General features: G+C 32.9%; 2 protein-coding genes across 3 annotated transcripts; one reads left to right on the top strand and one right to left on the bottom strand.

Moving 5' to 3' along the window:
- The first annotated feature begins 39 nt into the window (after window positions 1-39).
- Window positions 40-4,597, top strand: LOC144843722 (protein FAM47E-like). The gene is made up of 8 exons (XM_078700628.1): window positions 40-209; window positions 809-968; window positions 1,259-1,480; window positions 1,862-2,010; window positions 2,409-2,775; window positions 2,943-3,038; window positions 3,185-3,331; window positions 3,453-4,597. Exons 1-8 carry the CDS (start codon window positions 139-141, stop codon window positions 3,579-3,581), a joined length of 1,341 nt encoding a protein of 446 aa, XP_078556754.1. The 5' UTR covers window positions 40-138; the 3' UTR covers window positions 3,582-4,597.
- LOC144843709 (uncharacterized) lies at window positions 4,368-15,603 on the bottom strand. 2 transcript variants are annotated; one of them, XM_078700603.1, is made up of 28 exons: window positions 15,500-15,603; window positions 14,949-15,044; window positions 14,615-14,781; window positions 14,110-14,194; window positions 13,655-13,909; window positions 12,896-13,054; window positions 12,559-12,787; window positions 12,199-12,429; window positions 11,936-12,101; window positions 11,733-11,832; window positions 11,370-11,518; window positions 10,846-10,992; window positions 10,701-10,742; window positions 10,019-10,193; window positions 9,761-9,922; window positions 9,580-9,643; window positions 9,439-9,463; window positions 8,895-9,352; window positions 7,652-7,819; window positions 6,832-7,448; window positions 6,497-6,660; window positions 6,241-6,387; window positions 6,061-6,129; window positions 5,906-5,974; window positions 5,441-5,637; window positions 5,180-5,317; window positions 4,744-4,905; window positions 4,368-4,521 (listed from the first exon to the last, which is right to left on the bottom strand). In XM_078700603.1, exons 1-28 carry the CDS (start codon window positions 15,521-15,523, stop codon window positions 4,406-4,408), a joined length of 4,581 nt encoding a protein of 1,526 aa, XP_078556729.1. In that variant the 5' UTR covers window positions 15,524-15,603; the 3' UTR covers window positions 4,368-4,405. The 2 variants fall into 2 exon arrangements, with proteins under 2 accessions (XP_078556729.1, XP_078556730.1); XM_078700604.1 differs by lacking the exon at window positions 10,701-10,742.
- Window positions 15,604-16,210: the final 607 nt, after the last annotated feature.

Below are 16,210 nucleotides of genomic sequence, written 5' to 3'. Positions count from 1 at the left end.
AATGTAAACAAAAACAGTATTGTATGTGTATGTGTATTGCATGGTATGGATGGTGTGCTTTGGCAATTAAGGAATCAATTTTAAGGTGCAAAATACAAATTAAAAATAATGGTGGTAACTCTAATTTGTATGTAGAAGATGGCTGAATGGAAGTATGACTTAGCTCTTGTGAATACAGTAACCGAAAAGAAAGTAAGAGAGCAACCATGGTGAGTATTTTTACTGGACTGCATGCTCTTCCTTCGCTTTCGAAAAAGAAAGCCAGCACCTCTCTAACAGTCAACATGACCGACCGACCGACTAATAAAGCAGGACTAGCCAAAATAATACACAAATCCAGTTTCTCGTAGAAATTATAAATTAGTTTTTAGGCATATGGGTTCTCGTACCAATAAATGCATTTTTCCACTTTACTTTTATTTCTTTTCCGAGGTGGTTGTGGGATACCCTCCCAATTGAATGAAGTGACTGATTTATGCCTTTTTGGTTCCTCTAAGTTTTTCCCTGCCTTATTTAATGTCATTTGCTGTTAACTTGTTGTTTTTGTCTGCACCAGAAGGAGAGTACTCACATAGTGACTTCGTCACTTTACTACAATCCGCCAGACTGGTGTCAGTTTTTTTAGTGTTTGTATTTTTGATTGTATAATATCTCTTCTGGAAAATAAATGAATTGAATATTTAAAGATTTAACTAATACTAGGCTAGGCCTAGCCTAGTAGGCTAGGATGCCTAATAATAATGGATTGAATAAATATATTTAAAGCCTAAAGTCTAAAAGATGTTTAATAATACATTTTCTTCTGAAGGTATAAGGAAAGACTAAAAACAAGATTCATTAAGGGCAAGAAACCAAATGATATATCAAAGACTTTAATAGGTTCTAAGTGGACATTTATGCAGAATGGTCTAGATGATTTCCGTGATGGTTTACCCCCCAGGTTGGAAGCAATAAACCCAATTGTTAAAGTAAGTGTATGTGTAAACCCAATTCAGTATTACCGGGTGACAAACTCATCAGAATCTTGAAAATGATCACGATTCAGATAAGTTTCACAAACAGTCACTGTGTACAGTATCGGTCAAAAAATATCTGTTTAGGAATTAGTAAATAAAGATGATGATGATGAATAAAGCCAGCCTAACCCTTGTTCTCAATGGATGAGTAAATTATAAAGTTTTATAGCTTTCATATAACCAGCGGCCAAAATTCTGTGCAGATATTGAACCATTGTACGAATCATTCTTTTGTCTGATAGGGATCGAAATCTTTGGAGCCAAATATACATGGTGACAGTAAAACCAAATTTCCAAATGTGCAATCAGTGAATGGAGGGCGCTTCACAAAAGATGAAGTTGCTTTTCAGAAGACTACACCTTTACAACAGCAACGGAGGGATCACATTAATGACATGGAGTATGGACTATTGCAACACCCCTTAGCTTTGTTTCCACACCTTGAAGAATCCATGCCTCCTGATGTAAGTTGCAATATTTATCCTTTTGTTTTTAGAAAGTACATTCTTGTTTAATTCATGCATAAAAAGATACAACATGTTGTGTTGTTGTATTACTGTACAAAGAAATTGCAATAATTGTACAAAAATATATAATTTATTACCAATAGTATACAAGTTTGAAAAATACTTCCAGTAGTTGTTGGGGTGGCAAAACCTGTAACAAGAGTATTTCAAGACTCTGTATTGGTTCATAACTGGACATTTATTTGGTATATTCATTATAAAACTTAAAGAATTGGTTGGAATACGAGAAAGAACTTTTTTCTGAAAGATTTGCTTTCTTTTAAAATGTATACATTCAAACATAATGCACTAACATTGCATCATTTCTTTTGAGTAAAGGTATTTGAAGATGTAGTTGATGTCTTAGATCCAGAGATGAATCTAGCAAGTGAAATTGATGAGGAAGAAGACCAGTTTGCAGATGATTTGACAACAGAAAGTATATCGGATACTCATCAAAATGAAAGACAGTCAAATGTATCAAGCAAGTAAGTCACATTAAACTTCATGTTAGCTTTCCAAATTTCCATTTTCTTTAGTACTCACGATTTTCATCTTATGAAACCATAATTGCAGTGGGTAGAGTAAAATAAATTAATGTATACAAGTGTACTAACAGCTTGTCACCTGAATTGTGCATATGTGTGGAGAACACAGCCAACAACTTTCATCTCCCCAATGGTCTATTCATGTCTTTCAGCTGCAGCATTCATTTGTCTGTTTACAATTATCACAGTTTTAATAATAATAGCATATCACACAAATATTTCAATAAAAAAGTCAGATGTTACAGTTTCCTTTGTTAACAATGTTTGATAAACTCTTATTTTTCCACTCAATTTTGTGAATGAATGTTAATTTGATGATATATTTATTTTTCTGATAGAACAGAGGAAGAACCAACAAGGAATCCCTACCGGTGGTTACCTAAGAAAGAGGATGAGCAGAGAGATGAGAAAAAGAGCACAAAAAAACAAAGTGATTCTCCTAGTCAAGGAGAACACATCAAAGTTGTTACAAAAGAGTTCTGCGAATGGGTAGCTGGTGTTGGAGGCGAGAGCCACAACATTGAGGAATCCACAATTCACAGCTTATTTGCTAGTGGCTACGAAACAAAGCCTGCCCTCTCAGTTCCAATTCATGTTGTGGAGTTGACAAATGTTCCACCAGAACTGAGAATGACAGCAACAATATCTCAGGAAGAAACACGAACTCAAACATTAGAAGATGTTGAAAAAACTCAAAAACAATTGGTTAGTTATTTTTTAAAGTACAAAAATTAGGATTTATGATTTATAAAATAGGGTTAAATGAGCATTAAAGAAAGTTCAACATTGAGTTTTGTTTGTGATTGGGCATGAATAAAGTTTACTTGGACATTGATGTTTCATTCATAGAATAAATATTATTTTATTTGCAGTATGGTCAAACTGGTTACAGTCCAAGCTGGGTCAAAATGAAGTATGGTGAATGGTACTTGGATCCTAAAGACTGGAGAAGACGAAGAGCTAATGAAGTATGTTTACTAATTTTAATAACTAAAATAATAACATTTGTTCTGTATTGTACATACATATATAAAATGTTGCAGTATACATTTTCTCAAGTTTAATATAATCTGATAGGCCTAAAGTATCACATATATTTCAATCTTTCCAATAGCCTCTTGAAGACCCTAGAGCATTAAAGGATAAAGAAATGTCGGAGTCCAAAAAAAAGAGTTTAGGAATGGATGAACAACTGGCTCCACTGCATGGCTCCAAATCATTCAAACAGTTTATTGAAAAGAAAAACACAAGAATGCCAGAGGTAAGATTTAGTGTGACTGAAATATCTTGGGCTACCTCACAATAATATATTGATTCTATTCCATTTCTAATATCGTTTTTAAACAATATTTATTAAAAAAATGTTCTGGTTATCATTTCAGTTTTTAGAAAGAGTTGCAGAGTTCCAAGCCCAAGCTGCTGCTGCAGAAGCAGAGGCTGCAGCCAAGGCAGATGCAGGCCGTGATAATCCTCGTAGTATTCGTACTGAAAGAACAGTTTCAGCCACATGAGGCAGTACTACTACCTAGTAAAATGGATAATTCTCTGTCACTAGTATAAACCAGACATTTTGTAAATAAATATGCAGTTGTTCACATGCTTCATGTTTTGAATAGATGTATGCTGGTTAATTAAAAGTAATATCAATGTGGTTTGAATGTCACATGGCATACAACAGAGTAACATTTCACAATATACTGAAATTCATCTTTAATAATTCTATTGCTCATTTTAAATCACAGTACCGTTAATTATGAATAGCAAATATTTAAATAATAATTATATAAAAAAGTTTTAGAAAACAATTTCAGTTACCAAAAAACCATTTTGTACTATTTTTACCTGTGTATGTTAATATGAGTATAATACAAAGTATAGGACAAGTTGGCAATCACTACAACATATGATGACAATGACATTAAAAGGCATTTTATTATTTATTTGACCAAAAAAAACCCCAATAAAATCAAGACAGGAAAAACAAAAGCGACCTAGGCCACTATGACTCAATGAGTCAGTAATTCCTTCATACAATATAAAAATATATAAATTTGGTGATTATGAAAATCACTATTTACAATCAAATCCTATTACAGTATATACAAATTTAAGATTTCGGGATAAAAATATAAAATTATAAAAAAACCATATGCACATTAGTGTTACTTCTAATTAATGTGGAGTGACTGTCTCAATTTAGAGATAAAGGTTTTTACAGAAGAAAGAACACTACATTATACCCATATTTTACTTTTACAATTATGGAATGTTTACCTGCATTTTGTTTGACATTCTCATCACGGTTATTAAATATTAGAGAGTGAAAATGTAATATTTATTTTCCTATATTACTGTTTTGTTCCATTGCTTCTTTATCTTTTCTTTCTCTGAAAGTACTAAACACCAGTGCCATTGACCTTCTTAACTGTGCCTCTTCAACCTCACTGCTTCCTGTAAGATTTTGTTTGTACATGTATAAAAGAGTTAACAATGTATATTCTAATAAATTGAGTGTACTTATTTTAAATATTATTGGTAGCTTCATTATTTGGGTCTCTACTTTTGGTGGAATACATTCTATGTACATTACAATACCGTTACAAGACCTCAACCAATATTAAGCAAAAAGTCATAATAATATATAAAAATGTAAGCTGCGGTATGTTATCTTACCCATAAGCCTTCTAGCTTCCACACCTTTAACAAGTGGGTTTAGCCATGTTGATTTGCGAGTTTTATCTGTAGTTAAGCCACAGCCAGGTGGAACATATATTTGGAAGGATATTTCAACGACTTCTGCTTCTTTTAACTTTAATCCTGGTTTCTCTGCATCTTCTAATAATTTAATGAAATATTGTCATAATTATGCATTTCACCATAAATTGCTATATTTTTTATAAAATTTGATTGGAGGATTGTTGGTCATGATATTCAATAAATACTCCATAGAAACCATGTGACATAAAGAGTGCATTTTATATTGTGCAAGGTAAAATGTGTACTATGCACATTCATTCTTGTTATATGAGAATGTTCTACCATACATCATGGTTCATCCTGTTTGTAAAGTTCCAGTAAATTGTGAAGTTCATTAATTGACAGAACTTACTTTTGGTGACATGCTTGACGGCATCATGCATTTCTGTGATGGACGGATAATGGTCACATTCTTTGAAGTAGACCTCTAAATCTTTAACTTCTAATTCATCACCAGGATGAGCTCGTTTTGCAAACACATATTCATAGTCTAATAGTAATAATAAGATAAAATTGTAAATTGTGTTTATACAGCATTGTTCATCAAATATCAAAATTACATATTTTTTGTTAAATATCAATTTGAAATAGAATTTTGCAAAATGTAAATTACGTCTTTTTCTTTCCATGAAATCATCCAATTGCCACAGATCAAAATGGATGCGTGGTTTATTGACAAGATAGCGACGAGCAATACGTTTCATCATTGCACAATAGTAATCTAGAAACTTCTTAAAAGTACTGGCATGTACTTGTGACTTCAACCTCACTGCCTCAAATTTCCTTCTTACAATCATGCCTCGTAGATACCTATCAGAAATTATTCAATGTCAACTTTACATATAAGATAATGTTAATGTCACAAATCAAAGGTAATAAGATTGGTAGCGATCACAATGTTCAGATAATATTTCAGCTTTTTTGCAAGCAATGAATTTTATACATTTTTTTCTAATGAATTATTTTTGCAACATAATATTGTGATCACGGTACTCTTAAATATGTTTCTTTAAATATGTGAATGTATGTTTCAATAATAATTCTGTAATCTTTGGATGTGTACAATGTGAAAACTTACTTCTGCAGTGTTATAGCAGCACGTTTCATTTGGACTTTACTGATTCCTCGTTTCTCTCCATGAAACAACCTACCAACAAGTAAAACACTCAGTCAAAAACTACTCATTTAAATATTAACATACAATTTAATTTCAAGGAATACTTTATAACTTACTCCCAGACATCAACATGAGGTCCAATGCGCTTTAGGTATGCAAGTGCCTTCCTATTCTGAAGAGCTTGCCTGAAAATATATTATGATATATACAGTAAATAAACATATTAATTATTATTGATATTAACAAGTATTACTTAAAATATAAGATTGTTAAAAGTCTATGATATTGATACCTACTTGTGCAACAGAACATTCATCTTTTGAAGTCTCATCTTTTCACGTTGTGCTTTATCTGCCATATATTCTTTCTCCCAATTACGGTACGCTATGTCCCCACGATTCATTAGTGCTAAATTCCTATTCCACAATTCCTCTTGGTTTATTCTACAACAACAATAGTAGATTAAACAAGTACTGACAATTTAATACATTGTGTTTAATTATGACAGTAGTGTAACTGGAGTTACCATAGTGGCCATGTGTTATGTTTTACCTAAAATTTTCCTCATTATTGCGTTGCATTTTCTCCCATTTTAATCGTTCATGACGTTCCTTCTCCTTCATGTACTGCCTACTAGCCTTATTTGAAAACAGATCCCGGATGTTCACAGACTCCCTGGCTTGTTTACTTCTTTGTACAGCCAAATCATCTCTAACCTAGTAGAAAACAATAAGATCTTGTAAGAATAATTTGAGTTTCATACTGAATACAGCACTAGATCATGAAGAATGTGTTCCTTTTAACATTTAGCAATATCTACTTAGTGAATTGTACATCATACAGTATATTATATATTTATTATTATATGTGATGCATTATAACATTACTTTTGAAGCTCCAACAATAGGTAAAGGTCGACCATTCCATTCCTTTCCTCTAAGCTTAGCTCTTGCAGATGTAGGTCGTAGAGCAACAGGTGATGATACAGCTAAATGAGGGGAATGTAACCTTCTTCCACTGGACTGATTAGCTGGTGAAACAGGTCTAAAACTATTCATTGCATCAGGCTCATAATTATTCAAAACAGGGGCAGAAGACGGTCGTTTGATAAGAATCTGTGGCGGCATGGTTGTTATTTTTTTATCATCTTTTAGTTGTGTTTTAGTTGAAGATTGCTCTGTATAAAGATGATCTGAGGGTGATGGAGAAACAACCCTACTAGTTTGCTCAGGACTGGGGACCTGCATCAGCGATGGTTGACAACAAACATTCTCATTTGGTTTTAGTGATGAATGAAGGCTAGATTTCCCACTTGAAGTAGGTGAATATCGAGGGCTAGATGAATGATTGCTAACTGGACTTGTTGTTTGTGAACTCTTCCTTGGTGTCAGGGGCATCTTTTGCACATGAGGCATCATGAGATCAAACTTGAGCATAGACTTAGCAACACCTGTTGGATGTGTCATCAATGCTGTTCTGTGTTCATCTGTCAGTCCTATATACACTAAAATAATAAATATAAAACAATGTACAGTAAAAGATTATTCCTCATCTTACTAGGCCTGTTACCTTATAAATGCTTCTTCCACTACCAACTCCTGGATATACTGTAGTGATACTAAACCGTCCACAAAAACTACAAACATACTTTCCTTCATACAACTTTCAATCATTTAACAACTTAATAACAGTATATCCAGTACTTACCTGATGGTATAAATCCTTCACCATGAAATCTCTTTTCACTTTTGTCATGATCTGTTTGCAGTTTTACTTCTCTTTGTTGTCCACATGTGGATGTTCTGCTTGGCAGCTTAGGTTCTTCTATAAACAATTGTGATTCAGGAGACTGCTGCAGTTCTGAGTGTCCATTTTCTACTTAAAAGGGATTATTTACTGCTTTACAGACACATTTAACGTTTTTACTGTACAATCATTAAAACTGCAATTGGTATTACTTCTTCAATTATGTTTTTAAAATAATTTAGTTATTACATGTTTACTAGCTATAAGCGCAGAACAGTATAGTCTTTTGTCGCACACCTGTTACAATGTGTATGTGCATATGAATAGGAATTATTTACTGGGTTATCTATCCCCAAACCTAATTGATACAGTAATTATAAAAATGTACAATGATGAAATGCCTGCACCTGGTCTTTAAGAGACTTGGGTGCAAAATGCTATAACACAGCATGATATGAATATAGTTACAAAGCAATTAATATAATGTATAAAAAATGAAATATTGAATAAAGTGCTAAAAAAATCAATTATTTACAAATAAGTGTTTCATGTTTAAAGCGACAGATAAAATCCATCCACTGTCAGTACTCCATAACCGTGTGGTCAAGTAACCATTACTAGCTAACTTAGTGAGTATGATACCAAATGTCCCGCATAAAACACACAACTGAACTTAAAAACAAACAAATTAAAGCATGCAATGTTAATAGCTGATAACCATCCAATATTTCAACAAAATGTTCATACTGTACCTATGTTGAAAACCAAAGAAAGTTGTTTAAACATAATATAATAATGCCTCTCTGTCAACTACATACATGGTTTTTATTTTTTCATTAAGCATTAAACATTGCCTATATTTTATCTTAAAATGATATTTAAAAGCAATTGGTTCATGATACTTTGATGGATAAATTATGTTAACACTATCAAGTTATAAATATAAAATTTCTGACAATCACACACAAAAACATGTAGCTGATGTTATACTATATCCTATATTTGGCAACATGTCACATTGATTGACTGCATGGTAATGAGCAAATAAATCAGCTAACATTCTTTGTGTGAGATGGTCTCAGAGCAAAAGTGAATGTCATGGTGCAATGATGCAAATGCAAAACAAATGAATTAATTAAAATGTTAATAGCTGAAGCATAACAAATTAGTGTATCAGTGCAATTGTTCTTCTATTTTTCACTACCTTCAACTTCATTTGTACTCCAATAGCTACTTGTATCTTCTCTGTCTTTCTCCTCTCTCAATCCATCATTTGTACTCCAATAGCTACTTGTATCTTCTCTGTCTTTCTCCTCTCTCAATCCATCATTTATAACAAACAAATCCTCTTGATGGCAGAAATTCTCTAAACATTCTTCCCTGCTATTCTTGGAGCCTGTTTCTGACATGTTTTCACAATTGATTCCTTCTGTTAATTGTGAGGGTGTATTAACTGATACAGAATATCGTTTTTCTGTTTCAACTACTTTGTCTATGGGTGATGCATCATGCTCTCCATTTATGTGATAATCAAGTTCATTAGTTTCATCCAAATGAGCAATCTCCGATGTGAGTGAAGGCGCTGTACTTATCCTGCTACTATCAATGTCATCACCCTCAACATTCACTGAATTATCATTTTGATCTGCATCATAGTCTTCCCTATATCAAAGAACAGAATTGGTTTTCTAATAAAATGGGTTAAAAAAAATGAATGAATGAACAGTAATAATAATATATACAATTACCTGTCAGTGTTGATCTGTGCCCGACCTGAAATTTAAACAGAAAACCAACACATTTAACGGTGCTCATAAACTATAATTATCAACATAATTAATTCATTAGTTAACCAGCATAATGTTTTAAAATAAATTACTAAAAACTACCTTGAATAGGAGCAGGGCTAATGATGGGAACAAACTCCATGCTCCCGGCAATATCAGAAACCTCCTAAAAAAAAAGAAACCTAATTGGAAAACTTGATTTCACAATACAATACTGTAGTTATTGTTAAAATTGTAGTAAGCATTTTGGAAATTCAAATTTTATTTATGTAATTTTACTCACATCATCCAAGAACATGCCATTAATATTCCCCATTCGAGATCTTAGTCGACGTTTCCCAGTTCCAAGATGATTGACAACTACCATTGAAGCAATCGTCTGTGGTTGGATCATTGTGGTCACATGACTAGCTGCTTGCGGAACACGTTGATTATGATCACTGAGCTAAAAATAAAATTATTGGATTTAATCAATCTACCATCTGAAACATGTAATAGATGTAGAAATTATGCATATTCAAGAAATCATTGGATGGTTTACCTTAGCTGTGTTCCATCTTTTTTTCATTGATGCATCAGGCGTCTTTGATCTTCTAATAGACCATGAACCACCAACAGATCTAGGGGAGGTTTTCATTGATACATCAGGTGTCTTTGGTCTCCTAACAGACCACGAACCACCAGCAGATCTAAGGGATGTTTCACATGATCCAACACTGCATGTAAACAAAAGAAAGAAACAATGGTTATGAAACAACAAATAGCTGAAATGTAATTTCCACATAAAAAGATGTGTGACACTACAAAAGAAATGTGAACACATAAATAGAAACAAATTCAGTACATATACAGCAGTATCAAGACTTCAAACTACACAAAAATAAGATTTAAAAAGTATTAATAATTAAAGTACAGGCTTTTTGTTTAAAGAATAGAAAGGAAAAGCACTGGATACTAATACATATAAAACTGTATTTTGTGTGTATGTGGGTTAGGGTTAGGGTTTTTTTAGATAAATTAATGTTTTAAAGTATGTCATAAGCTTTATTAAGAAGTAGTATTTTAATGTGTTAAATTGTATAAATACATAAATTAATATTTTTGAGATTTGTGATACATTTTAATAGATAACATACAGTAATATAAATTTAGTTTTTAGTAAGTCGAAAAGCATTGAATATATTAATTTTTGGATGTTCTCATGTTGGGTGACACCATTTTACCTGTTATAACGTGTTACATTTCCCAATCCAGTATTTTGCCATCTGTTGGGAAAATGTATTTAAAAAATATAGCAAACTGAAAGCAAACAGTTTGTTCTTTCATGGTAAAAGTTGTGTAGGGCAAGAATATTTTAAAAAGACTTGCCTGTAATGTTGCATCTCTGGAGCTACGTTGCCATTACAAACTCTTTCATCAGGCCTCATGTGCACAGTGTATTCTGATTTCTCTGGTAGCATAATAATAGGTTCACCTCTCTTGTTTCTTGGAGTATAATCAATGGACGATTGTGAACTGAAAAAGCAGAACAAATTAGAATCGCTAATGTGTGGCAAAAATAATTGTCTTGGGCTGTTATTAAAAAAGGAGGAGGTGGCAGAGGTGATCTATTAAATAGGCATACTTACCATGTGGACGCAGGTCTGTAACTGTTTGGAGGTGACACAGGTGAGTTATTAAGTAGGCATACTTACCATGTGGACGCAGGTCTGTAACTATTTGGAGGTGGCACAGGTGAGCTATTAAATAAGCATACTTACCATGTGGACGCAGGTCTGTAACTGTTTGGAGGTGGCACAGGTGAGCTATTAAATAGGGATACTTACCATGTGGACGCATTTCTATAACTGTTTGGAGGTGGCACAGGTGAGCTATTAAATAAGCATACTTACCATGTGGACGCAGGTCTATAACTATTTGGAGGAGGCACAGGTGAGCTATTGTATAGCTTAATCCTACCACTTTGTGGTGGCGCTGTGTGAGGTCGACCATTAATAGTCACTGATGGTTTTCGAAAGCCTGCTTTTGGATCCGGAGAGAGCTAATAACAAAGCAACAAGCAGGAAATAAATTTAGAATTTAATAAATATTGTATTGTTTATTTATTATTGTACTACTGTATTAAGTACACATGCATTTAACTTCCACTGGAAACAGCATGATGAATATATTGGTACACACAATGTATACAGTTTTTATATTGCATGTACTGATGATAAAATCATAAATTGTGAATTAATTATAAAGTATGATACCTTTTCTTTTGAGTTGCTCATCTTATCCCCAATGTCTCCAGAGAGTTCAACAATAGATTCAAAATGTACCTTAGTGTATTTGCCATTGCCTGGTAAGTCTCTGTAAATGAGTTAATAAATAAACATAATTTGTTTTTGTTTTCTATACATCATTAAATTTGATTTTTATTAAAGTAAAATTTGATCTAAAACAAATAAAATACCTCTTTAAAATGCCGTCTTCAATTTCATCGGATGTATGACCCTTTATGTATTTGGCTGACTTTGAGTGACTTGTTAACTTTGTTTTTCCAGGTTTATACTCTTCCATACTTTTATAGAAATCTTCCAGTGACTGGTAGTACAGGGCATCCTGTTTTCCATAATCTACTGTAAATGAAAAACCAATGTATGCATTATGAAATTGAACACATTACAAGCATTTAGATAATGGTGGCAGAATAATCACATATTATTCCAAGTATACCTGTTGGTGATTTATTTTCCAATGCATAGTTAGAAATGACTTGTCTGGTATAAAGTTCAGGATGTTCACCTCCATCATGAGCTGTGTACCTGATACCAGCAGGGGAACCACTCCTGCCAAATAACTGGTGTGTTCCAATTATATCTTCACCATAAATCTGGGCATTGTGGTATTGCGTCCATTTTTCCAAAGGCGTCTCCTGCTCACTAACTGTCTGAGGTGATCCATTATCTACAGAAAGCAAGTAATATATCATGTAGATAATGAAGTACTAATATTAAATTATATACAAAACATGCCATTATCTCTATATATGACTCTGATGTAAGCAAAAATAAAAAAGAACATTACATTCTTTACCTGGGACAACTACATGTATTGAGACAACTTTATTTGAAGGCAGACAATCATCATGTTTCTCCACAAATTGATGTTGGGCCACAGGATTCACAAGATGAGGCATTGGAAACTGATTGTTTTCTTCTTGTGCAATAGTGTCATCCTCAACACAATCTGTACACTTGTTGTCTGATATGGGTTTTGAGACACCATTATCAGTTGAAGGAAGTGATGAAGTACAAGCAATTGTCTGTAATTAAACAACTTTAACATTTTAGCATTTAATGTAGTCCTGTTACGCATTTCATTAATAATGATGAACATATCACTGTGATTTAATATTAAATTTAATGCTTACCTCATCAACAGGGCTAGTGTTATGACTCATAATTCCAATAGCAGTTGCAGGTCTATTATACTGCTTATAAGGTTGGTGTGTGGACACATTCTGTGCAGTCAAGCAAGGGGAATCAAATACTTGTGGATTTGATGAAGACGATGAAAGGTTATTTCCAATCTAAAAATACAAATTTTAAAGATGTATTGTCCCTTGAAACACAAAAAAATGAAGGTCAAAATATTCTAAATTTAAATTGGCCATATCAAAGTAATATTAAAGTTATCATTCACTTTAAGTCGAAAATTCGAGCCAAAAGCAACAAGTTTACGTAATTAACAGGTAAATTAATTTAATTACATTTCTTTTGGAAAATCGTCGCGAGCGAAAGTAAACAAAGATTTCAAACCATGAGTATGCATTATGCATGATGCTAATTAGGATTGTTTACAACTTGTCACAGTTGAGAAGGTGTTTTCACACAGATCTTGAGGAAATTTTATGATTATGCATACCCAAACAAGCGCGTTGCATTATGAGATATGTTTTGATCAAAAACTTTGACTGGAAGTCAAAGTTATTTTTTGAACAAAAAAACGTCTGTATTTCAGTTAAATGAATTTTTTTTGACTAGTTTTTGGTGAAAGTTAATAACTATTATGATACTTCAAAATGACACACTTTTTTTCAAAATATTTAAAAAAAAATCTTTAAGTACATTTTATTAAAAATTATCATCATGGATCATCGAAAAGAGAATTTTACTAATAAATATACTACCTTAGGCCTGTGTAGTCTGTGAGGAGCAGTGTGAGGTCTGTTAGCTGCCTCAGGTTTCTTAGTGATATGCTTGTTACTTTCTGGCAAACATCCCTTGGTTGAAGACTGTCTCGAGGCCCTTCCATTGTCCAAAAAGGTCACTCTATTGCCGCTCTTGTTTCGTTTATCCAGGGGTACTGAATAGAACTTAATAGCATCATCAGAAAAGTTCAGCAATGGTTGCCTGTAGACACCTTGTTTTGAGCTATTAAAATGCTTAAAATTAATAAGCAAACAGACAGAGTTATAAGGAGAGTATTTGTTAACCAAAACTGGATATGTAAAGTACTGTATGGGACTATGACCAAACTAATAAAAGGTTTTAATACAAATGACCAAATAGGTTCAATAGTTTGTAAACAAAGTATACAGTGCAATTGGTAGGTCAAGAAAGTGACATGCTTTGTCCTACTTACTGAACTTGAATTTAAAACTCCACGATTTGCTTTAAACCAACGATAGAGTTTCTTCACTTCTTCTCTTTGCTTTATTCCATTAATGCTAGGGAAAGTGACAAGACTGTGGTTATATTGTTAATTATACCCCCTGTAGTGATCAATGATGAAAGACTCACTGTAGTAAACACAATGACAGGTACTACATTGTGTCTTTTATTGATCTGTGGTATTCAGCAAACATTGATATTGGACAGCATATAATCTGTATAATACTTTAAGCTCACAATTCAGACAAAAATCGAAATTCCTACTGGTGGAATAACATAAAAATAACAATAACTACAGACATGGGCCAAGTATAGCAAATATTGTGGGTTTTCTGTAGTAAATTGGCAATTAGTCTAAAAATAGAAAAAGTATCTTAGAACCCTACAAATGATATCATAGTACAGTATATAAAACGAAAGGGAAGTCAAAAAAAATATATTTCACAAGCTTTAACATTAAAAACAATGTTATTTACCTAGCTATTTCTCTCATCATATTTAACAGAATATTGTAAAATTGACTGTCCTCAGCTTGCTGGTTTAAGAAACTTTTATTTCGGCAAGTTAAGTAAGATAGTTTCATATCATGGTGAAATTTCTCTGCTGTTTTAAACATGTCTATAAACTCGGAAGATTTCATCAGCTATTGACAAAATGTAATAAAAAATGATAAAAAAAAATCAACAAATTAATTTAAATTATAATTCAGCATATAAAGCAATTTAATTTTGATAGCATAGAAAAGAAAATGTCAGATTCATTTTAGAACTAAATAAAATTAAATATGAAGAGAGTTTCAATTAGGTATACCTGTGATTCTTTGAGTTGTTTCAGATGCTGTTCAAACCCGGCCATTACAACTTGCGACCCACGAATGTTCAAATCTAACTTTGCCATATCTGCAACCTGGATACATTTGGGGATAAATATTTAGATTTCATTCTTATCATTCTCATCATGATTGGAGGTTTGTGGGTCACATGATATTAAAGAAATGTTCTATTGCACTCTTAATGACATCATCAAGAGTGCAATATTGTTTTGGCATCAGTACTGCAATTTCGTTTTCGGGGTTCAATTTTGTTACACGTACAGACAGTGCACAAGGCCTAGTTAGTAGAGTGAGTAAAGCGTACATTCCAGTAGGACTTCTAACTACACGGGAAATGTTTGTCTCTCCTGGTGGTTAGACCTGTCTCGTTATGTTAGTTGTGAGTAGGTGGTATGGACTATGTACGGTCTACCTCTAGCACTAGAGGGCTTACTCAGTCTTAGTTGGGCCTAGACCAACCTACTAACTAGACCTTCTGTCAGGCTAGAGCAACGATGATATTGCCTATTGTTCATTTATATTTACATACCTCATTTATGGATTCACATCGCATATGTATTTGAAAAAATGGTAACTAGAGATTGTAAAAATCAACATAAGAATTACATTTACGACAGACGTCGGGCCGAATCCAATCCTCCAGCAGAGATTGTGTTGTGTCACGCATTAATGAACACGGTCAGCTACACTATGTGTTGGGGTAAAAATCGTTATAATGAGCAACAATTGTATTTAAATAAATTTATAAAATAGGTAACAATAAGAATGTAAAATACTTATATACTACCTCACTGTTATTTTAAAATAGAATTTTAATTCAAATCAAATTTACTGCGTTTTCATTAAAATAATAACAAAACAAATTTAGCAACAATTAATAGACGAGTCCAAAGTGTTTCCAAAACAACGATCAATGTATAATCACATGACTTTTAATTATTATCTCTTCAAGTTTACATTGCTGTTTTTCAGTACCGGGTCCTTAAAGTACTAACTATTTAATTACATACAATCGTTAAAACAATGACGAATAAACAAATTAGGCCTATTGATTGTAATTAAAAGATTTTATTTAATCTCTTGAAAAAAATGCCAGGACCATGGAGGTTAAACCTCCATGGTCAGGACGGTATAAGGCCTATCAATTAAGAACGTGTTGGGGGATAAAATAATCATTTTGTTTATAGTCTGCCTTATTAATCGAATTAGTATCACTTAGCAATAGAGATATTTTCAATGC

This window comes from Antedon bifida, chromosome 5 (genome assembly GCF_963402885.1).
Source record: "Antedon bifida chromosome 5, ecAntBifi1.1, whole genome shotgun sequence".
Classification (NCBI taxonomy): Eukaryota; Metazoa; Echinodermata; class Crinoidea; order Comatulida; family Antedonidae; genus Antedon; species Antedon bifida.
The sequence above is the reverse complement of the archived record's forward strand: the minus strand, read 5'-3'. Positions and strand labels throughout refer to the sequence as shown.